At 39.3% G+C, this 20421-nt stretch overlaps 2 protein-coding genes and 1 long non-coding RNA gene across 3 annotated transcripts; 2 read left to right on the top strand and 1 right to left on the bottom strand.

Annotated features, from left to right (window-relative positions):
* Positions 1-209: 209 nt before the first annotated feature.
* LOC307031595 (uncharacterized protein) lies at positions 210-12515 on the top strand. Its single transcript, XM_079668830.1, has 8 exons — positions 210-513; positions 1284-1520; positions 1898-2089; positions 2800-2895; positions 8616-8705; positions 9711-9806; positions 11093-11182; positions 11789-12515. The coding sequence occupies exons 1-8, from the start codon at positions 432-434 to the stop codon at positions 11833-11835; spliced, it is 930 nt and encodes a 309-aa protein (XP_079524956.1). The 5' UTR covers positions 210-431; the 3' UTR covers positions 11836-12515.
* LOC307031611 lies at positions 1979-10141 on the bottom strand. Its single transcript, XR_013806012.1, has 3 exons — positions 10036-10141; positions 3089-3189; positions 1979-2083 (listed from the first exon to the last, which is right to left on the bottom strand). It is a non-coding gene; the product is annotated as an uncharacterized lncRNA (long non-coding RNA).
* A 2390-nt stretch (positions 12516-14905) lies between the features above and the next one.
* Positions 14906-17209, top strand: LOC307031597 (uncharacterized protein). Its single transcript, XM_079668834.1, has 6 exons — positions 14906-15192; positions 15525-15560; positions 15743-16000; positions 16296-16532; positions 16607-16792; positions 16913-17209. The coding sequence occupies exons 1-6, from the start codon at positions 15162-15164 to the stop codon at positions 17020-17022; spliced, it is 858 nt and encodes a 285-aa protein (XP_079524960.1). The 5' UTR covers positions 14906-15161; the 3' UTR covers positions 17023-17209.
* Positions 17210-20421: the final 3212 nt, after the last annotated feature.

Below are 20421 nucleotides of genomic sequence, written 5' to 3'. Positions count from 1 at the left end.
AAGAGTTCACTAAAACTAACCAGACATGGCGCTCCCTGCAGTTTGAATATTGCATGAGTCCACATTGTGACTCTGATAACATCTCCATTAGTTGAGCTTCCCTTATTACCGTAATGAGGGTTTACTTGGAGCAGCAAACTCTCCTGAGAGAAAGAGAGCTTGCTGCGTAACCAGTAAAAAGAAGCTCTGGAAAACTTGATTCTGGGAAGGCTTTTATTTTTTAAGTTTGACTCAGAATCCAATAACTCCCTGCAGCTCGTCTGACGGTGACTCCCAGCAGCTCTCAGGTATTTAGAAATGAACGTGTCTCTCTGAGATGTGAGAACGCCTCTGAGGGATGGACTGTGAGGAGAAACACCAGCAGGACAAACAGAGCTGAGTGTGGAGTCGGCTAGGGAAGATCTGCTGGTTCCTCCTGTAACATCAGCTACATGGACCCAAGGGACAGTGGAGTGTACTGGTGTGAGTCCACAGAGGGATCCACCAGTAACACCATCACCATCACCGTCTCTGGTAAGATCAGCCTCTCTGTTTCCTCATCTATACTAAAAATCATTTAAGAAGTTCATCAGAAAGAGGAAGCTGGACGACCTCAGAGCTGCTAGCTTGTGCTAACCACAGGGTGCTACACACATTCTCACACACACTCTCATCCACTAAGATACTCCTCAGAACAGTCTCATACTTTAGGGACTGGGGAACATTTAATTTATATATTTTATTTTCTTCTATAGCCTATTATCAGAAATATAGAGTTAGTTTTGGATGGTAGGACGATAAATGATCGTTTCTTCAAACAGGACTGGACTCATATATATAATAAAGTCTTTAAACGAAGTGGAACGGCTTCAAAATCCCTCCTATTTTCCTAGTTATTCATTATTAATAATTATAGATATTATTATTAAAAGCACTTTTTATTGAATAAGAGTTTTACTAATCATTAGTGAAGGTCTGTATGGAGAGTTTCAGAGTTTATGAAGTTCAGATTGAGGAAAGGATCTACTTATGCTAAGCTAACTGACGCCATATAGTCACATTGTCCAATGTCGTTATAACAGTGATACATTTGAGGTTTGTTACGTTATTTTTGTCAAGTGTATTTTAATGTGAGTAAAGTCCATTGTTCTACTTATTGGACGTTTCAGACTTCAGCATGCTAACGTTAGCTTTTCAGTTAGCTACACAACAGCCTCACTTGGCAGGTAGTGGGTTCATTAATAATCTCTGCCACAAGTTATTGATCACGTTCATTCTCCATCTCGCTCTGTGTTCACATACAGCGGTGTTCCTGCAGAGTCCTGCCCTCCCTGTGATGGAGGGAGATGACGTCACTCTGACCTGTAGAACAAAGATGGCCGACCCCCCCTCTGCTCATTTCTACAAAGATGGCGTCTTCATCAGGACTGAGTCTGATGGTCACATGACCCTCCTCCATGTCTCCAGGTCTGATGAAGGCCTCTACAAGTGTAGAGTCCAGAATGAAGGAGCGTCTCTAGAGAGCCAGCTGTCTGTCTCAGGCGAGGAGCTTTCCTTTGGTTTCAGGACTCATTCCTTCAGATGTTCACCTGACCAGGTGTGATTCTCTCTGCAGACAAACCTACGACCAGGAGGAGCTTTCCTTTGGTTTCAGGACTCATTGTGTTTCTGTAGCAGAGCATAAACATGCAGCCCTTCACATTTTGGATTATTACAGAAAATAATCTGCCATAAAATAAAAGTAATCTTAATAATACTAAATTCAGGGTGTTGGGACGTATTCCTGCTCCACCATGTAAAGCCTAATGTTAGGAACTACTGTCCATTTGTTTCAACCTGAAACACAAATACTAAACAAATCAAGATGGACGGTGACATTTTATTTCTGTGATTTTAAATATTTGTTTGTTCTTTTTAGAGAAACCCCCCACCACTACAAGACCTCCTACTGCCAGCTCTGTTTTTTCCTCTTCCTCTTCCTCTCCCTCTTCCTCTTCCTCTCCCTTTCCCCCCTGGTTGCTTCTTGCTGCATCCCTCTCTGTTCTGGTTCTGCTGGTTCTGGTTGCTCTGGTTGTTCTGGTGCGACGATGCATCCGAAGGAAACCTAAAGGTAACAGACACAGACAACAACAACAATCTCAAATTGTGCAGCAGCTCAATTTAAAAACACTTTTTCCAGGGGAATTTATTGCAACCAAAAGAATCCCTTTTTCAGTTGTGAGCTAGGTTAACAATTATTAACATATACTTTGTCTTAATTAACAAAGCGATTTTATTGAATCAAAATGTAATAAATGTTTCCACCTTTTCCATGTTTTGATTAATGCACAAAGAAACACGAATAGATGCACATTTAGCTATATGTTAGCTTAGCATAGCTCAGACCGACCCGATCTCCATTCAGAACATATTTTAAACATTTGTCATCATAAGGACTGACCTGAAAAAACATGAACTCAGAATTAACAGTAATAGGTATTATTATTATGTTGTAATTCTGCATCATTTTTATATATTTATTGCAATTAAATAAAGACAAAATGTTAACTTTGGGTTCTTTCTGAAGTTCTTAAGTTAACATGTGAACTCCCAGAGACAGTTAACACACTCAAACATTGAATGTGTGTCTTTAATATTTGAGGTTTAGTGTTCGATTAATAATGCATTTTAATATATAAGTTATATGTTGTGCTTTTGACCCTAATTATCAACTGTCTGCTAAAGACAAGGACAAATCAAAACAATCCTTAGCATATTCATTCGTGTTCAAATTGTGTTAAAATTCAAAGTAATGTTTTGGTCCTTTGTGTTTCCTTTCAGCTGCTGAAGTGGAAAAGGGAGAAGACGTCACATACAGCGATGTCAAAATATCCCAAAGCCGGAAGAAGCCAATCAAACAGAGCCGACGGGGCCAAGGTAATGATTGGTTCTCAGGGACAGTGTGTTAGTTCTTGTCCTTAAGAGGACACTTAAGAACAAGACAAGTTTCTCTTAAATTAGGATCTTTTAGAAGGGAATACAATCAATGTTTACTGGTCCCCAAGGTTTCAGACTGTAGTGAGCTCTATCTTAGTGGATGATAGGGTGTGTGAGAATGTGTGTGGTGTACCTTGTGGTTAGCACAAGCTGGCAGCTCTGAGGTCGTCCAGCTTCCTCTTTCTGATGGAAAACACTTCAGAAGTGTTGACCTGCACACACTGCCCTGCAGGACTGTTAATAACACAAAGAAATAATATGAATACATTATAAATATTCAAACTAACACTCTGATTACATACAGTATATAATTATAATTGCGCATATGTGTAGTTTGTCTGACGTACCGACATGTTCATTTTGGTCAACATGTCGACATTTCTTGATAAAATCTTGCAGCTGTGGTTGCTAAGTTTCCATCGCAGTTGTTGAAGCTATTTTCCACTTTCCGAGAAGCAGAAGTGTAAAGAAGAACAACTTGTTCACATCTTTCTTAAAAGAAGAGTGGTTCCCATGAGACGGAGGGTAAAAAGAGCGGGAATGTAGGGCCGGCAGGTTTCGCTGCTCGAAGTGTTACTTTGTGCAGAAACACACACTCACATGTCTCCATGCTTTAATGTTCAAAAAGCTCTTTATTTCTCTCCTACTGCATGTGCTGCAGCACCTCTTTTCACCCTCTGTCTGAAACCAGAGCCCAGTCTGCTCTGATTGGTTAGCTGGCCGTTTCTGTGGTGATTGGTCAACCAGCTTAGAGATGTCACCAAGTTTATCAGATACAATGTGTTGGAGCGCTAGCCAATAGGAGCATGAGTGTTCCATAGTGATGTCACTATGTTCAGGAAGTAAACAAAGGAGTTTTTACATTTCTAATGAAGTTCTAAGAAACACAAATCAATAGTGTAAGCACCGACATTACACCCTACATTCCCGCTCTGTTTACCCTCCGTCTCGTGGGTCAGCTCTGCTTGTAAAACCACAGCAGGTTCATTTCCAGAGAAGTGCTGATCTCATCTTGACTTTTGGGTTTTTCTCTCCAACGCCCCGTGTATTTTATTCGGGGCGGGCAGCTCTGTGGTCGTCCATCTTCCCATTTCAGAAGAACACCTTTTATTGCCTTTCATCATTCTCACGATACATGCTAAACCATAGCTGCTTTATTGATGTCATCAGGGACGTGCACAGACATGTTGGGGGGCGGGAGCTCAAGTGAGAAAAAGTGCACTTCCCATAATCATTTATAGAAAAATGTTTTAAAACAAAAAGTTAAATATAGTTGCACATCTCTGACTTACTGACCAATTTATTTTAATACCCTCAAACAAATGAGCAGCCAAAAATCTAAATGAAGAAGTTACTGTTTGCTTTTTATTTTTGGTCTATTTTGCTTCCATGTTTTCTTTCACTCTAATAGAAAGAAAACTTCCAAAGAACACATATACATGGTGTTCGTGTTACTGCATGTCTGAATTCATCTTTAGATTTAAAGCTAATCTGCATATTTAAATACTGACTTGACGTAAGTAACTATCTGGGGAAGTTGTGAGGTGATGTGTTTGATCCTTTTCACCTGCAATGCCTTGTTAACCGCATGCAGATTAGCGCATTTTAATTAGGCCTAGTTAACGCCTAATTTGCATATCAGTGTGGTGATTGTGATGACGTTATTAGATACACATTTGACTGTATTCACTTGTAGTGTCTCCCCTTAAGTACAGTAGGCCTACATTCAGGGGCGCCGCCAGGGATTTAAACGCAGCACAGTATCTACTGACACTGAGCTGTGAACATATAACACTGTGCAGACGTGCAACATTCTGCTGCAGTAGAATCAGCTATTTGATATCCGGCTAACATTCCTGCCAATAGAGTGCCACAGTGACGGAAAACCCTAATCGATAGATTTATGATCGATAGATTTATGATTTGAAAAACTATAAAAGTAGGGTAGACATGTGGAGATTATCCGACTGAACAAAACGTGATCCCTCTCTTAAATGTGTTTCAACCACAGACCTTATTTGGAGCTATTTTCCAAAATCCTATGGAGAAATTGCATTCAGGGCCGTGGGAAGTAGGGGTGCTGAGCCCTGGTGGAGGACAGGGGATCTGCACTTCCACAAGATTAAATGCAAATATAATACAAAAGAAAAACGAATTTTCAGCCTTGATGTAACAACATTCATAATTAAGTAAAGATAACACCCTTTTCACCCCGGTTACATTTTCTATTTGCCCCGTACGATGGGCGCTGTAAGTGATGAAAGTGGGGGGTGTTGGCTTATCAGGCTCCCGCAGCTCACAGCCAAAGTGGGAGAGAGAGAGAGAGATAGATAGATAGAGAGAGGGGGTGCACCGGTAAATCATTCCAATGTATACTATAGGACAGTAAACCAAAAATATTGTTTAAAACTGGAGAGATTTAAAAATATGCATAAATAAATAAATGTTAACTGGTAAAATAAGATATAAATGAACCACAAAAATAAAACAAGTTAGCCTACATGTATTTGTTATTGGCTATGGTAGGTTATTGGTTATGTTCACATACAAACCGATCTTTTTCACATGGGTGTTTAGAGTTGTACCCCCTAGATCAGTCTCTAGTAATTGGGCACTCAAAGTGCACCAGATTGAAGTATTTTACCTTAAAATGTTAAAAAAAATCTTCCCGGGGGGGCACCCCAGGACCCCCCTAGAGGATGTGAAGTCCACCCCCCAATTAAAACATGTTATAATACTAAATACATTTGAAGCCTTTTTATATAAGCTGTCCACCATATCAATACGTTTCTCTTTTTGTAGTATATTGGTCTTTTGTAGAGGTTTTTCATTGCCAGCAAAAATCTTGCCTTGGGCAGCAAATTGGTCAAAACTGGCCCTGTTGTCATCCCCACAGCACCCCCCATTTGAAACATGTTCCCACGGCTATGATTGCATTGCTTATTTGTCGAAGGAACCCATGCGCAGCTTACTTCCTTCCAGGTTTTAGGACGCGTCACTGTGGCACTCTATAGGCCTCAATACTCATCTTTTATGGTGTACATGCCTTTTTAATAATAACATTTTTGAATGGAACATTCATAAATCCAAATAAATATTTAACTTAAAAATACATGACCTCTTAAATTAAAACAAAGTGAACATTAACACCAATATTATCATTTATAAAATGCTATAACACAACAATTAACATAAGCAGCAGATTTGTATTATTTATATACATACCAACTAATAAAATAAACGGGTATTAAAGTATACACGGAAATGGAAGTGAAAAGGCCTGGTGGTGGTGCTAAATCAGAGCCTGTTCTCAGTTTTTTTCTCATCATGCATCTTCTGTGTAGTGATCCAATATCGTTACCATAGCCTTGCCCTTTAACAGTTATCACGAGCCCTGGCTCAGCCTTACTCACCAAGAGCCCAGCGCCTAGCCTTCTTACAGGCTAAGTCACTGATCAAGTCCTTGAAGTCCGGCTTTCTAGCCAACTGGCTTTCAATGGACAGCATGGCAAGACTGCAAAGCCTTATGGGGGGAGAGGGCTGCTAAGCCAGCTGAATCCTGGCCACCCTATTGGCCACCCCAAACACCCTCACCACGGGCCAAACAATTTTAGAACATTAAGAAAAAAATGTTTAAGGGGTATGACACCGGAGGAGGCCGGACCAAAACCACGGCGCAGTCGTGACGCGACGCAGAAGGACCCGGTGGAATCGAGGGGTAATGTAGTGTGAGTGTATGGCCAGAGGGCAGGACCAAAAACACATGTACTACCTAATAGCATTGTGAGGCTGAACAAAAGGACCTTATGAATATGTAAATGTAGTCTTTAAAAAAAAAAAAACATTTACTGACTTTGTTTGATAGCTTCAAGTAATGTTGTAAAATTACAACCGGGGGCCTTCAGGGCTAAGGGCTATTGTTTATTGTTATTTACTTTAAGATGTTTATTCTTAACCAATCATTGAATTTAAAAACTCTTATTTAAATGATGTGTGTGTCTCTGTATTCCCGATGATACACTGAGAGAATGAGCTCATAGGGCTGCTGATCACCATAAGCTAAACACTCTGTATATTGCATTACATTTGTATAGTGTAAGCTTCGTTGATACTTTGCCTGCGGGAATACGAAAAAAATAGTTAGATATACTGAATATTGTGTTGTTGTAGGTGTTCAGCCCCGAGCCTGTTTTCCAGGTCTCAGGCTCGAAAATGACATTTCCAGAACAAATGACCATTCCCTTCTAAAAGGGGAAAATGTATAATCTTTTTTCTCAAAGCAAAGATAAACCTGTGAGTTGGATGTAGAACAGTCAGAATCAATATAGATGTTTTTATTTTAAAGTAAATTCAGATTGAACATAGTAAATTATAGTGTCCGTCAAAACATTATGTTTTACTTATAGTGAAAACTATCCTTGAATGATGGTAAGGTAGACTAAAAGCTTTAGGAATCCAAACTATAACATATAATAAGTACCCTGTATCAAGATTGATGCAAAACAAGTGAAATTTGACCTTTTTAGAGAGATTTAGCAAAAAGAAACCACTTCTAGGGTCATTTGGGTGGATTTGACCTGTCTCTGGCCCCCCTTGGTCGATTTTGATGATTGACATCTCTTTTTAACCGTTAGAGCCAATGGAATAGAGCGAAAGTTCCACACACAAACACACACACACACACGTAACCAAATAAGGAGTGAGAGTGACGTGTAGCAAAAACCGGAGCTGCGACACACTCTGGTGCAGCTAATATTTATTGTCCAATTTTTGCATACAAATTAAATTATGGATTATCAATTATTATCAATAATTTTTCAAAGTGACAGACACATTGGATTAACCTTCAGCCGCGTTTTTTCTCATTTTAATGCCATTGAAACAACTTTTGATCAGAATAACAGCTAAGTTGAGCATATCTCCGTGTTTTGCTACGTAAAGCTACGGTTTTGTTTCGGTAAAAATGGTTCGTATCATCAGTTAGCTGAGTTTCTTCCCGTTAGGAGGGTATGACACATTTTAAATATTAAGAAGCCCTGAGGCACAGTGTTGTGAAAAAAAGAAAAGAAAGACCCGCCGAGGGGGTCTTTGGGGCTTAACAGGTTAAATAACCCCTTATTTTCTAGTGAGATTAATTTTTATGTTCATATAATAGTGATTTCAATACCACCCCAAAATGATCACTGGTTCCATCCTGGCCACCCCACTGAAAATGTCCTGGCTCCGCCACTGGGGGAGGGACAACTGATTTACTATGAATAGCTGCTAAAAATGTACCTGCATTTATTAAATGTCAACTAAAAGAGCAGTGAAATGAAAAACCTATATTAGATATTAACAGTACTTAATGTCAGCAAAACATTACAATTATTATTTACAATGGACTAAGCTTAGCTAACAGACTAATGTCCATACCCATGGACCACACCCACCTGCGGACATATGTGTAATTCATGGCACAATTCACGGGATCGAAAGATACGTTTTTTCTCCCCATTGACTTCAATACATAATTTTTCCGAAATAAGGTCCCATGAGTTCCACCGGAAAGGGAGGGACTTGGCCTCTCTATGTGTGCACGTGCCTGATTGTTATATTATATGTATTATATTAAATGTATAATATTACATGTAACTCTGATGATGTGTTTCACCGTGCAGAGAGCGGTCCAGCTGCAGTTTACTCTGAAGTGAAGACGAAGAGAGACGTTTGTTATGGAGAGATCACGATCAACACAAACAGGAGGAGAGGTACACCAACAGATGCTAATTGTTCCCTCTGCTTTCATTCACTATGCTAAGCTAAGCTAATAATGTCCACTGAACACTCACAGAAAAAAGTGTAATTCCTAAAATATTTCTTTAAATACATATACTGTGTGATATTAACAAAAAGAGTGTTACATAAAAACAAAAAACTTTTAATACACATGATATAGAAATGTACATTTCTTTACTTAAACCCTTTAAATAACCTAAAAAAAGGAATTTTGTTATTTCACAAAATAATACCTTAAATTGAATAACTATTACAGATTAAATCAGTTCAGTTAGCTCAGCTCTGCACACACAGTGCAGATATACATATGATTATGTTATTAAAGCAGTGACTTCCTGCTTTCATTCAATGCTAAGCTAACATTGCCGGGGCATTAATCAGAATGAAATATGGTGAAAACATTGAATATAATCGGTCTTAATTAGTTGAATCCCAATTTAATTAAATTTGTTCCCCTATTTGATTAAAGTTACAAAGAGACGCAAATAGATGAAGATTTAGCGAGTTGAACTTTTCAGACCAATAACCACGTTTCCTGCAATACACAATCATGAGTATATGTATGAATTCGATTCCTGTAATCTCACCTCGATGCCCAATATTTTCATCCATTAGTGAGCTTTTGATTGTTTCACATGATTTTTTACTGCGCTTTAAGTTGAACATTTCAAAGTCTTTTTATTTATTTATTTTTTCTTAATGACTCTTGTCCAGTTTTGGGTGGGTTATTATTTGTATTTTATTTCCTTTTGTTTTCATTATCATTCCCTTATCCTGTTCCTGATAAAAAAAAAAGAAAAAAAAAAAAGGGGGGGATTTCATACATGTTTGACGACTGCTACTTCATTGTTGTTTTTTCTCATGTTTCCCAATAAAAATACATATGAAAAAAAAAAAAGTTGAACATTTCAGATTTTAAATGTTTCTTTCACATTGTCCTAAAAGTCGATATTAATCAAGGTACATGTTTATTTCAGCCGCTGAAGTGGAAATGGGAGAAGACGTCACATACAGCGATGTCAAAACATCCCAAAGCCGGAAGAAGCCAATCAAAAAGAGCCGACGGGGCCGAGGTAATGATTGGTTCTCAGGGACAGTGTGTGTGTGTACTTGTTCTGATATCGATCTGAGGACCATTCGGAATAAAAGTCCTTAAGAGGACACTTAAGAAAAAGAATGTTCTCTTAAATTAGGATCTTTTAGAAGGGAATACAATCAATGTTTACTGGTCCCTACGGTTTCAGACTGTAGTGAGGTCTATCTTAGTGGATGATAGCGTGTGTGAGAATGTTTGTGTTGTACCTTGTGGTTAACACAAGCTGGCAGCTCTGAGGTCGTCCAGCTTCCTCTTTCTGATGGAAAACACGTCAGAAGTGTTGACCAGCACACGCTGCCCTGCAAGACTGTTAATAACACAAAGAAATAATATGAATACATTATAAATATTCAAACTAACACTCTGATTACATACAGTATATCATTATAATTGCAAATATGTGTAGTTTTTCTGACGTACCGACATGTTCATTTTGGTCAACATGTCGACATTTCTTGATAAAATCTTGCAGCTGTGGTTGCTAAGTTTCCATCGCAGTTGTTGAAGCTATTTTCCGCTTTCCAAGAAGCAGAAGTGTAAAGAAGAACAACTTGTTCACATCTTTCTTTAAAAAAGAGTGGTTCCCATGAGACAGAGGGTAAAAAGAGCGGGAATGAGAGATTCAACTTTGTGCAGAAACACACACTCACATGTCTCCATGCTTTAATGTTCAAAAACCTCTTTATTTCTCTCATACTGCCTGTGCTGCAGCACCTCCTTTCACCCTCTGTCTGAAACCAGAGCCCAGTCTGCTCTGATTGGTTAGCTGGCCGTTTCTGTTGTGATTGGTCAACCAGCTGAGAGATGTCACCAAGTTTATCAGATACAATGTGTTGGAGCGCTAGCCAATAGGAGCATGAGTGTTCCATAGTGATGTCACTATGTTCAGGAAGTAAACAAAGGAGTTTTTACATTTCTAATGAAGTTCTAAGAAATACAAATCAATAGTGTAAGCACCGACATTACACCCTACATTCCCGCTCTGTTTACCCTCCGTCTCGTGGGTCAGCTCTGCTTGTAAAACCAAAGCAGGTTCATTTCCAGAGAAGTGCTGATCTCATCGTGAAGTTTGGGTTTTTATTGAAAACGCAAAATGTATTTTAATCGAAGCGGGCAGCTCTGTGGTAGTCCACCTTCCTGTTTCAGAAAAACACCTTTCATTGTTCTCATGCTACAGGGCCCGTTATACCATAGCAGCGTTATTATCGTTATATTAAATGTATAATATTACATGTAACTCTGATGATGTGTTTCACCGTGCAGAGAGCGATCCAGCTGCAGTTTACTCTGAAGTGAAGACGAAGAGAGACGTCTGTTACGGAGAGATCGTGATCAACACAAACAGGAGGAGAGGTACACCAACACATGCTAACTGTTCCCTCTGCTTTCATTCACTATGCTAAGCTAAGCTAACAATGTGCAATGAACACTCACAGAAAAAATAGCAAAAGAGTAATTCCTAAAATATTCCTTTAAATGCATATACTGTGTGATATTAACAGAGTGTTACATAACAATTTAAACTTTGAATACACCATATATTAAATTAATAAATTAAAACGGATAATAAAATTATAAATACAATTTACAAAGATCTATTAAATACTGGGATTTAAAATGATTAACAATTTATGACTTAATTATTATGAGCTCAGAATAAACAGTCTTTCATGAAGCTTTTAGTATAACAACAAACACAATAATACATGTTAAATAAAGACAAATATTTTTTATACAAATTAAAGTTTTAAAGCAAATGTACCTGCCCTTTAGATGACCTAAAAAAACGAAATGTTGTTATTTCACAAAATAAAACCTTATATTGAATAACTATTATAGATGAAATCAGTTCAGTTAGCTCAGCTCTGCACACACAGAGCAGATATACATATTATTATGTTATTAAAGCAGTGACTTGCTGTCTGCATGTACATTTAATAAAGTTTGTCCTGTTTTTAGCAGAGATCATCCCCGAGCCGGACGTCCTGTACTCGTCTCTGAAGTAAACCTGAAGAAGGACTCCTCTGGACATCTTATTATTCTCTGTGTTACTAAAGTGACCCTAAAGTGACTCTAAAGTGAGTCTATAGTGACTCTACAGTGACTCTTGATCAGAGGAACAAAAGCTGTTCTGCTGCTGTGGTTCTGTGGGTTTCACTTTGCTGACAAACAGCTCCATTTGTTCTGGTTTGGTCGCGGCTAACCAAGAACAGAAACAAACCTGATAACAGAGGACACACACGGCAGAAACTGTTTATATTGTGTATATCAAATCATGGTGGAAGAAGTACTCAGATACTTTTTGAAGTAAAACTGCAACTACTTTGGTTTAAAATGCTTAATCACCAGTAAAATAATTAAACATTTGAATAATAATGAAATATGGATAAAGAAACTTCACAAATATCAAATAATAGAACAAATATATATATTTTAATTCTGTCACACAATTCGCTTCCTTTAAGAGGTCAGTCCTTACCCAGACATATCTACTGTGAGTCTCTTCCTTCTCTTCCTTTAAGAGGTCAGTCCTTACCCGGACATATCTACTGTGAGTATCTTCCTTTAAGAGGTCAGTCCTTACCCGGACATATCTACTGTGAGTCTCTTCCTTCTCTTCCTTTAAGAGGTCAGTCCTTAGCCGGACATATCTACTGTGAGTGTCTTCCTTTAAGAGGTCAGTCCTTACCCGGACATATCTACTGTGAGTATCTTCCTTTAAGATGTCAGTCCTTACCCGGACATATCTACTGTGAGTGTCTTCCTTTAAGAGGTCAGTCCTTACCCGGACATATCTACTGTGAGTCTCTTCCTTTAAGAGGTCAGTCCTTACCCGGACATATCTACTGTGAGTCTCTTCCTTCTCTTCCTTTAAGAGGTCAGTCCTTACCCGGACATATCTACTGTGAGTCTCTTCCTTTAAGAGGTCAGTCCTTACCCGGACATATCTACTGTGAGTGTCTTCCTTTAAGAGGTCAGTCCTTACCCGGACATATCTACTTTGAGTCTCTTCCCTCTCTTCCTTTAAGAGGTCAGTCCTTACCCGGACATATCTACTGTGAGTCTCTTCCCTCTCTTCCTTTAAGAGGTCAGTCCTTACCCGGACATATCTACTGTGAGTCTCTTCCTTTAAGAGGTCAGTCCTTACCCGGACATATCTACTGTGAGTCTCTTCCTTTAAGAGGTCAGTTCTTACCCGGACATATCTGCTGTGAGTCTCTTCCCTCTCTTCCTTTAAGAGGTCAGTCCTTACCCGGACATATCTACTGTGAGTCTCTTCCTTTAAGAGGTCAGTCCTTACCCGGACATATCTACTGTGAGTCTCTTCCCTCTCTTCCTTTAAGAGGTCAGTCCTTACCCGGACATATCTAATGTGAGTCTCTTCCCTCTCTTCCTTTAAGAGGTCAGTCCTTACCCAGACATATCTACTGTGAGTCTCTTCCTTCTCTTCCTTTAAGAGGTCAGTCCTTACCCGGAAATATCTACTGTGAGTCTCTTCCCTCTCTTCCTTTAAGAGGTCAGTCCTTACCCGGACATATCTAATGTGAGTCTCTTCCCTCTCTTCCTTTAAGAGGTCAGTCCTTACCCGGACATATCTACTGTGAGTCTCTTCCCTCTCTTCCTTTAAGAGGTCAGTCCTTACCCGGACATATCTACTGTGAGTCTTTTCCTTTAAGAGGTCAGTCCTTACCCGGACATATCTACTGTGAGTCTCTTCCTTCTCTTCCTTTAAGAGGTCAGTCCTTACCCGGACATATCTACTGCGAGTCTCTTCCTTTAAGAGGTCAGTCCCTACCCGGACATATCTACTGTGAGTCTCTTCCTTCTCTTCCTTTAAGAGGTCAGTCCTTACCCGGACATATCTACTGCGAGTCTCTTCCTTTAAGAGGTGAGTCCCTACCCGGACATATCTACTGTGAGTCTCTTCCTTCTCTTCCTTTAAGAGGTCAGTCCTTACCCGGACATATCTAATGTGAGTCTCTTCCTTCTCTTCCTTTAAGAGGTCAGTCCTTACCCGGACATATCTACTGCGAGTCTCTTCCTTTAAGAGGTCAGTCCTTACCCGGACATATCTACTGCAAGTCTCTTCCTTTAAGAGGTCAGTCCTTACCCGGACATATCTACTGTGAGTCTCTTCCTTTAAGAGGTCAGTCCTTACCCGGACATATCTACCGCGAGTCTCTTCCTTCTTTTTCTTTAATTGCCAATCATATGCTACAAATACAGGTAAATGGTCGCTTATGTCATTTATTATCAGCCCACTCTTAGCACCGTTTTCCATGACCTGTGTAAATATATTGTGGATCAATGTTGCACAGGTTGATGTTATTCTACTGGGCTTGGTGATTAGGGGATGAAGCCCCCTGCTGGGGATTGCATCCAGGAAATCAGAAGTTGTTTTGTTTTTAGATACATTTAGAAGGTCGATGTTAAAATCCCCACAAATAATACATGTTTTATTTTCATTTAGGCCATCCATTAATACTTCTAAACTATCTTTACACATCTCTACATTTGATCCTGGTGCTCTATATGCACAAGTCACAACAACATTTATCTTCCTTTCCATTTCCATTTCTATAGTTATGCGTTCCATTAAATCACCACATCGTCACAATTGTCATTTTTTCAACCAGTGTGCATTTTAAGATGCTGTATTCAAATGTGTAACAAAATATTATATACCATACAAACCAAATTATATTGGTTACATATACAAATAGATTCATGTACAATTGACCAAATACAATGAATGAACCATTAATATTGTTAATACTTATTTATACAAAAACAATCTTAACATGAAAAGTGTATTGTTGTTTATTATTAAGATCATTTTACATTATTATAATAACGTGTTAGAGCCAGGCTTTAGTTTTGGTCAAAGTAATATTGCCATCTAGTGGCGACCTTGTGCACTGCATGGTGAATAAAATACTACAATTCCCATGTTGCAGCCAATTAAGAGACAGAGGTGGTCAACCTGTGTGGAAGATGCCGACACAATTATTACAATTATTTAACGTTTATCATCGAACAGAATATATAAAGAGAATCTTAGTTTGCTTCAATAAACGCTTTTATGTTGAGTTTTGCCTCTTGTGTTGTGTTCACTCTGACTGAAAGAGTATTTTCTAATTTGTGTGGAAACGATTTTATTTGTATTAACCGCAGAAACCTTGTAGCTAAGAGTAAAACTGATAACCTGAAGGATTAGTAGATGTGTTTCAAAAGGTGTTCAGAGTGGTTGAAGGAAGCGGTGACAGGAAGGAAACGCTGATGTGGGCTACTTTCAGAGAAACAGTTTGATGCCACATCACAAAGAGGTACAATGGATCCAACAAGTCTTCAACGCCTCGTCTGTAAGTACAATCTTTATACTGTTAGCATGAGGGAAGACGTTCAGATATCATAAACACATCTGAGAGTTCACTAACCTGCATAACAAGCATCCAGAGTCTGGAGAGATGGAACTCTCTTTACTGTTTGGTACGTTCAGGAGGAACTGCTAACTAATATGATTGTTGTGGTGCATTCAAGTTCATGCTGAAAGAGAAGTGTGGTATTTCCTCAACTTCTATCCAGTCTGACTCGTGCTAACTTTGCTCTACATTAATGTGTTCTAAAAGCACCATACAGACCTGTTGAAGTGTCCTGTGTGTCGCAGTAAACTCACACTGTGGTTTCTCCTCAGTCCTCACCTCCCTGCTGAGCTGCTCTACTAACCAGGGTCAGTACACTTTCTCCGTCTGAGAAACTCAAAGCTGTGTCTCTGTTGACCTGATGCATCACTTTAGTCTCAGAGTAACTGAACTCTTTTCTGTCCTCACAAACTGAGCTCTGCATGTTAGATTCATCAGTGAACATATCAGTTCTTCTTCTTCAGTGTTTTATAAATCTTCCTCCCTGCAGCTCGTCTGACGGTGACTCCCAGCAGCTCTCAGGTATTTAAATACAAACCTGTCTCTCTGAGATGTGAGGACGCCTCTGATGGATGGACTGTGAGGAGAAACACGAGCATTGATAACAGAGCCGAGTGTGGAGTCGGCTGGGGAAGACCTGCTCGTTCCTCCTGTACCATCAGCTACTGTGACCCTTTGGACAGTGGAGTGTACTGGTGTGAGTCCACAGAGGGATCCACCAGTAACACCATCACCATCACCGTCTCTGGTAAGATCAGCCACACAACAAACTCAATGAGTCATTACATGTTTCCATCAGCCGACCACAGAGCTGCTAGCTTGTGCTAACCACAGGGTACAAAACACACATTCTCACATGCAAAGCAAACGCTATAATCCACTACACCTCAGTACTGTAGGGACTAGTAAACATCATGTTCACAGTTTTATTTCTCCCTAGAATATTCTAATTTTAGGGAAAAGTCTCTTTTTCTAATGTGCAATAGTACAATAATAGACACACACACATGTCATGTTGTTTTTGTCTCTGTGTTCACATACAGCGGTGTTCCTGCAGAGTCCAGTCCTCCCTGTGATCGAGGGAGATGACGTCACTCTGATCTGTAGAACAAAGATGGCCGACCCCCCCTCTGCTGATTTCTACAAAGATGGCGTCTCCATCAGGACTGAGTCTGATGGTCACATGACCCTCCTCCATGTCAACAGGTCTGATGAAGGCCTCTACAAGTGTAGCATCCAGAATGAAGGAGAGTCTCCCGAGAGCCGGCTGTCTGTCTCAGGTGAGGAGCTTTCCTTTGGTTTCAGGACTCATTCCTTCAGATGTTCACCTGACCAGGTGTGATTCTCTCTGCAGAAAAACCTCCTACAACCACCATGGACCCGTCCACCTCTTCCTCCTCCTCCTCCTCGACCATGAACGCGCCTACTACTCTCTCCTCCCTCCACCTTGTGTTCAGGCTGCTCCGCCACCTGGTGGTTTTCTGCCCGTACTGCATCTGCACTTACATTGTGGTGTCTTTGTATCGAGAGAGGGCCAGAGGTAAGAAACTTATTTTGTTCAAATGAAACACCGGATTTAACCAGAAATTGACCAAGCTCTATCACCGGGTCAGGAAGTTCTGGTGTTGATATTCTTAACACATTTTCTTTCTGACAACAGGAAATGACTCTGTCTCCATGACGATGACCCCGCCCACCCATGCTGAGCAGAGATTGGACGTTGACTACGATGATGTCATGTCTGCTGTCACCACGGAGCATCAGTTCTGATCTGATCTGAAGTTTAAAAAGTCTGAACTCCTCTGTAGATCAGAAACTCCACGTGTCTTATGGGTTGATATGATTACACATTGTACTAATAACTTGCACACCATCTTTAAATTGGTTCCAAAAGATTGTTTGTTTTTGCTTGACAAATAATGATGTGTTACTGAATTAAAGTATATTTTGCAAAGAATTTTTCTTTTTAATGAGTTATATTAATGAGTTAAAGTACTTAAGTTGAGTTTAAGTGCTTTGCCACAATCCTTTGCACAACAGAATAGCAAATGGTCAAAGTTTGAGGGGTAAAGTTGTAATTGTCTGCATACATCATGCCAGAGTCCTGCATCGGGTCGGGTACCCGCAAAAAAAGTGATTTGCGGTATTTTTTCAAACGCTTCTTTCCTGGTTCGGTTCTGGGTAAAACAAAGATGATGCGGGTCGGGTCTTGGGTGTTGCATAATAAATATATTAAAATAATAATAATTTAGTTTAATGTTTAAATCCTCAGACCTCTCCCCCGTGGGACCGCGCATAATCATAACCTCTGCAGCGCATCAATCTGCTGCTGAGCGCGCCACATTCTGAATGGCTGAGGTGAAGCTCTCTAGCGGAGAATACAGCATTTTCAATAACACTTCCTCAAGAGCGAAATCCAACGTCTCGGAGGCTTTTGGTGTCCTCCTAGATGAGAAAATAACCAACATCCCAGGCTTTTTGAGACAAATACGCAACTGCGTGTGTTAATAATTGCACGTTTTCACTGCTCATATAGCCTATATGCGGGTTCAGGTCGGGTCGCGGAACTAATTGGCAATATGTGTGGAGCAGGTTCGGTATTGCACGTTGCCGGTGTGGGTTGGGAGCGGGTCTTGAAAATCAGACCCGTGCAGGACTCTGCATCATGCAACAACAATTACAACATCAACTGCAGTATTAGTAGCCTACTTAAAGTGAAGTAGGCCTACAGAAAAGATGTACATTACATAGAAGGTACAACTTGTTAAAGCGAATCAATGTGAACATCTAAATTAAAATAATTAAAAGCGAGTCGTAACTGAGGAGTTCTTTTACCCAGAAACGTCCCTAAATCATATTATTTTAAGTATTGACCTGTTTAGCACTGAGCCTGTTTTCAGGCCTCAGGCTAGAAAATGACATTCCCAGAACAAATGACCATATCTTCTAAAAGGGTAACATTAATAATCTTTTTTCTCAAAGTAATGATAAACCTGTGAGTTGGATGTAGAAGAGTCAGAATCAATATAGATGTTTTTTATTTTAAAGAAAATTCAGATTCAGAATGCATGGTAAAAAAATGTAAATTATAGCGTCCGTCCTAAAAAAAACAACATTACTTATAGTGAACACTGCCCTTGAATGATGGGATAGTAGACTAAAAGCTTTAGGAATCCAAACTACAACATATAATAAGTACCCTGTATCTCTGGAACCCATCGGCCAGAATGCCCAAACCCGGAAGCTGTCATACACTCTAATAGCTATCATAGCAGCTATATATGAAAACTATTTTGCCGAATATGACGATGGATTATCAGTAATCATTTAAAAGTGACAAAGGCACATTGGATTAACCTTCAGCAGCGTTTTTATCATTTTAATGCCATTGAACACAACTTTTGATCAGAAAACAGCAACAGTAAGACTTATTTTCCGTTTTGGTAGAGTTGTGTTTCGAATAGCTAAAAATAGTTTAAAACCTCTTTACACTGACTTTAAGATTTGAATGGAGCTATAGATTTGAAAACGATACACTTTGAAACCGGCTCCCAAAGTGGTAGGCCTGGAGCTTGCCGCTCCGTGTGTACGCCTGTTACGTCCCGTCCCTCTACCAAGCGGTAGTGGCTCGTGGGAAGACCCGCAACATAAAAACAACCACGCCAAACACAGAATTCAGTTAGCGACGGGCATGTATTGGCAGCATGCCAGCTAAGGTCAGAAGAGCTTTATTTAACAGCTGGTCTTATGTCTGTGACCCCTCCACATTTTGCAAATATGGCAGTAGTAGCCATCGATCATCTTAAGATAAGATAAACTTTATTGATCCCAAGTTGGAAACATTTGCGTTACATCAGCATGTGTAACAGTTGTAAATATGCAGTGGTGTTTATTTGTAAATCATTTAGTATAATCACACAAATTCTGTGTTTTATATTTAATAATTTTGTGTTCTTTATTCATTGATTGTTCAATACCTGACAAGGTCGGAGATGAAAAACTTGGGTCGCAGGTTCCTCAACAGTGCATCACAAGACATCTATCAATATGTGTGTTTACCTCCACCATTAAACTGTCATTCTGCACATTTCTTATTATATCTACATACATCTTATAAGAGTATAATACATATGTATAATATCAGTTAAAATAAGTGCTTCAACATAGTTAACATTGCTGGAGGTATACACAAAGTTTTTCATTCATTGCATAACTACACCGTTTGTGAATATGATGTCAATAAACCTTAGGAAATCTTGAAAGGGATGTGCAAAATAGTCATTATATACAGTCTTTAATTAACTATTAGAGAATAACGAGTAATGAATATACTTTATAGGGATCCTATTAATATCTAATAATAAAAATAATGAATTTCAATGCTTTAACCACCAGGTGTCCCTTTCTATCAGCTGTGCACCTTTATGGTGTAAATACAGCCTATCTACCGATTGGATCAAATATAAAAGTCAGCTGAATTAGTGTTGATCCTGTGAGGAGACGTATTGTGTGAATATAAATGTAAGATTTTGTTTATTTGCTGATATATTTATGATCCACGTCACGTTTTCAGTGTTGGCAGCAGTTCCTCATGTTTGTGGAGAAGTCTTCTCATCAGGGCTCTATAAATAGAGAACTACGGCAGATACGTAATATTTAATGCAGCCGAACCGTGTATTACAATGCCGTTATGTGATGACTTTCAAAGAGAAAAGCAAGAACACTCGGAATAAAGTATTATTTTGTTTTTTTAAAGTGTTTTCGGTCTGTTTCCGGTATTTGTTTATGACGATGTGATTTGACATGTGAGACTGGAATTGCACAGGGGAAAATAACGTATCTATGCCACAATTTTAGATGCAGATTTTGTTAAACTAATACGTTTGCGCTGTGGACCAACACTATACATTGACGGGCAAGGGGGTAGCAATAAAGATAACACCATTAAACAGTTACACAACGTAACAGAAATAATATTGATAGCAGCGTCCCTAGCAACCACCTTGGTAACAATGAAAACATTGAATGGACACCATTTCCTGAAGTAATCTTCGTAATAACTAGCAAACTAAAGATCATGTACATCCACTGCACACATAATCTGAAATAACAACTCATATTTCTCGCATCAAATGACATCAAAACACATTTTAATGGCCAAACTAACTT

This window comes from Notothenia rossii (assembly GCF_949606895.1).
Source record: "Notothenia rossii genome assembly, chromosome: 3".
In the NCBI taxonomy this organism is placed as follows: domain Eukaryota; kingdom Metazoa; phylum Chordata; class Actinopteri; order Perciformes; family Nototheniidae; genus Notothenia; species Notothenia rossii.
Note: the sequence above shows the minus strand (reverse complement) of the source record. Positions and strands in the feature narration are given on the sequence as shown.

Coding starts and splice junctions, on each gene's coding strand:
- LOC307031595 (XM_079668830.1), top strand. CDS start 432: ATGGACCCAAGGGACAGTGGAGTGTACTGGTGTGAGTCCACAGAGGGA. Junction 2,896..8,615: donor ACAGAGCCGACGGGGCCAAG/GTAATGATTGGT, acceptor TTCACCGTGCAG/AGAGCGGTCCAGCTGCAGTT. Junction 11,183..11,788: donor CAACACAAACAGGAGGAGAG/GTACACCAACAC, acceptor TCCTGTTTTTAG/CAGAGATCATCCCCGAGCCG.
- LOC307031597 (XM_079668834.1), top strand. CDS start 15,162: ATGGATCCAACAAGTCTTCAACGCCTCGTCT. Junction 16,001..16,295: donor CATCACCATCACCGTCTCTG/GTAAGATCAGCC, acceptor GTTCACATACAG/CGGTGTTCCTGCAGAGTCCA. Junction 16,533..16,606: donor GAGCCGGCTGTCTGTCTCAG/GTGAGGAGCTTT, acceptor TTCTCTCTGCAG/AAAAACCTCCTACAACCACC.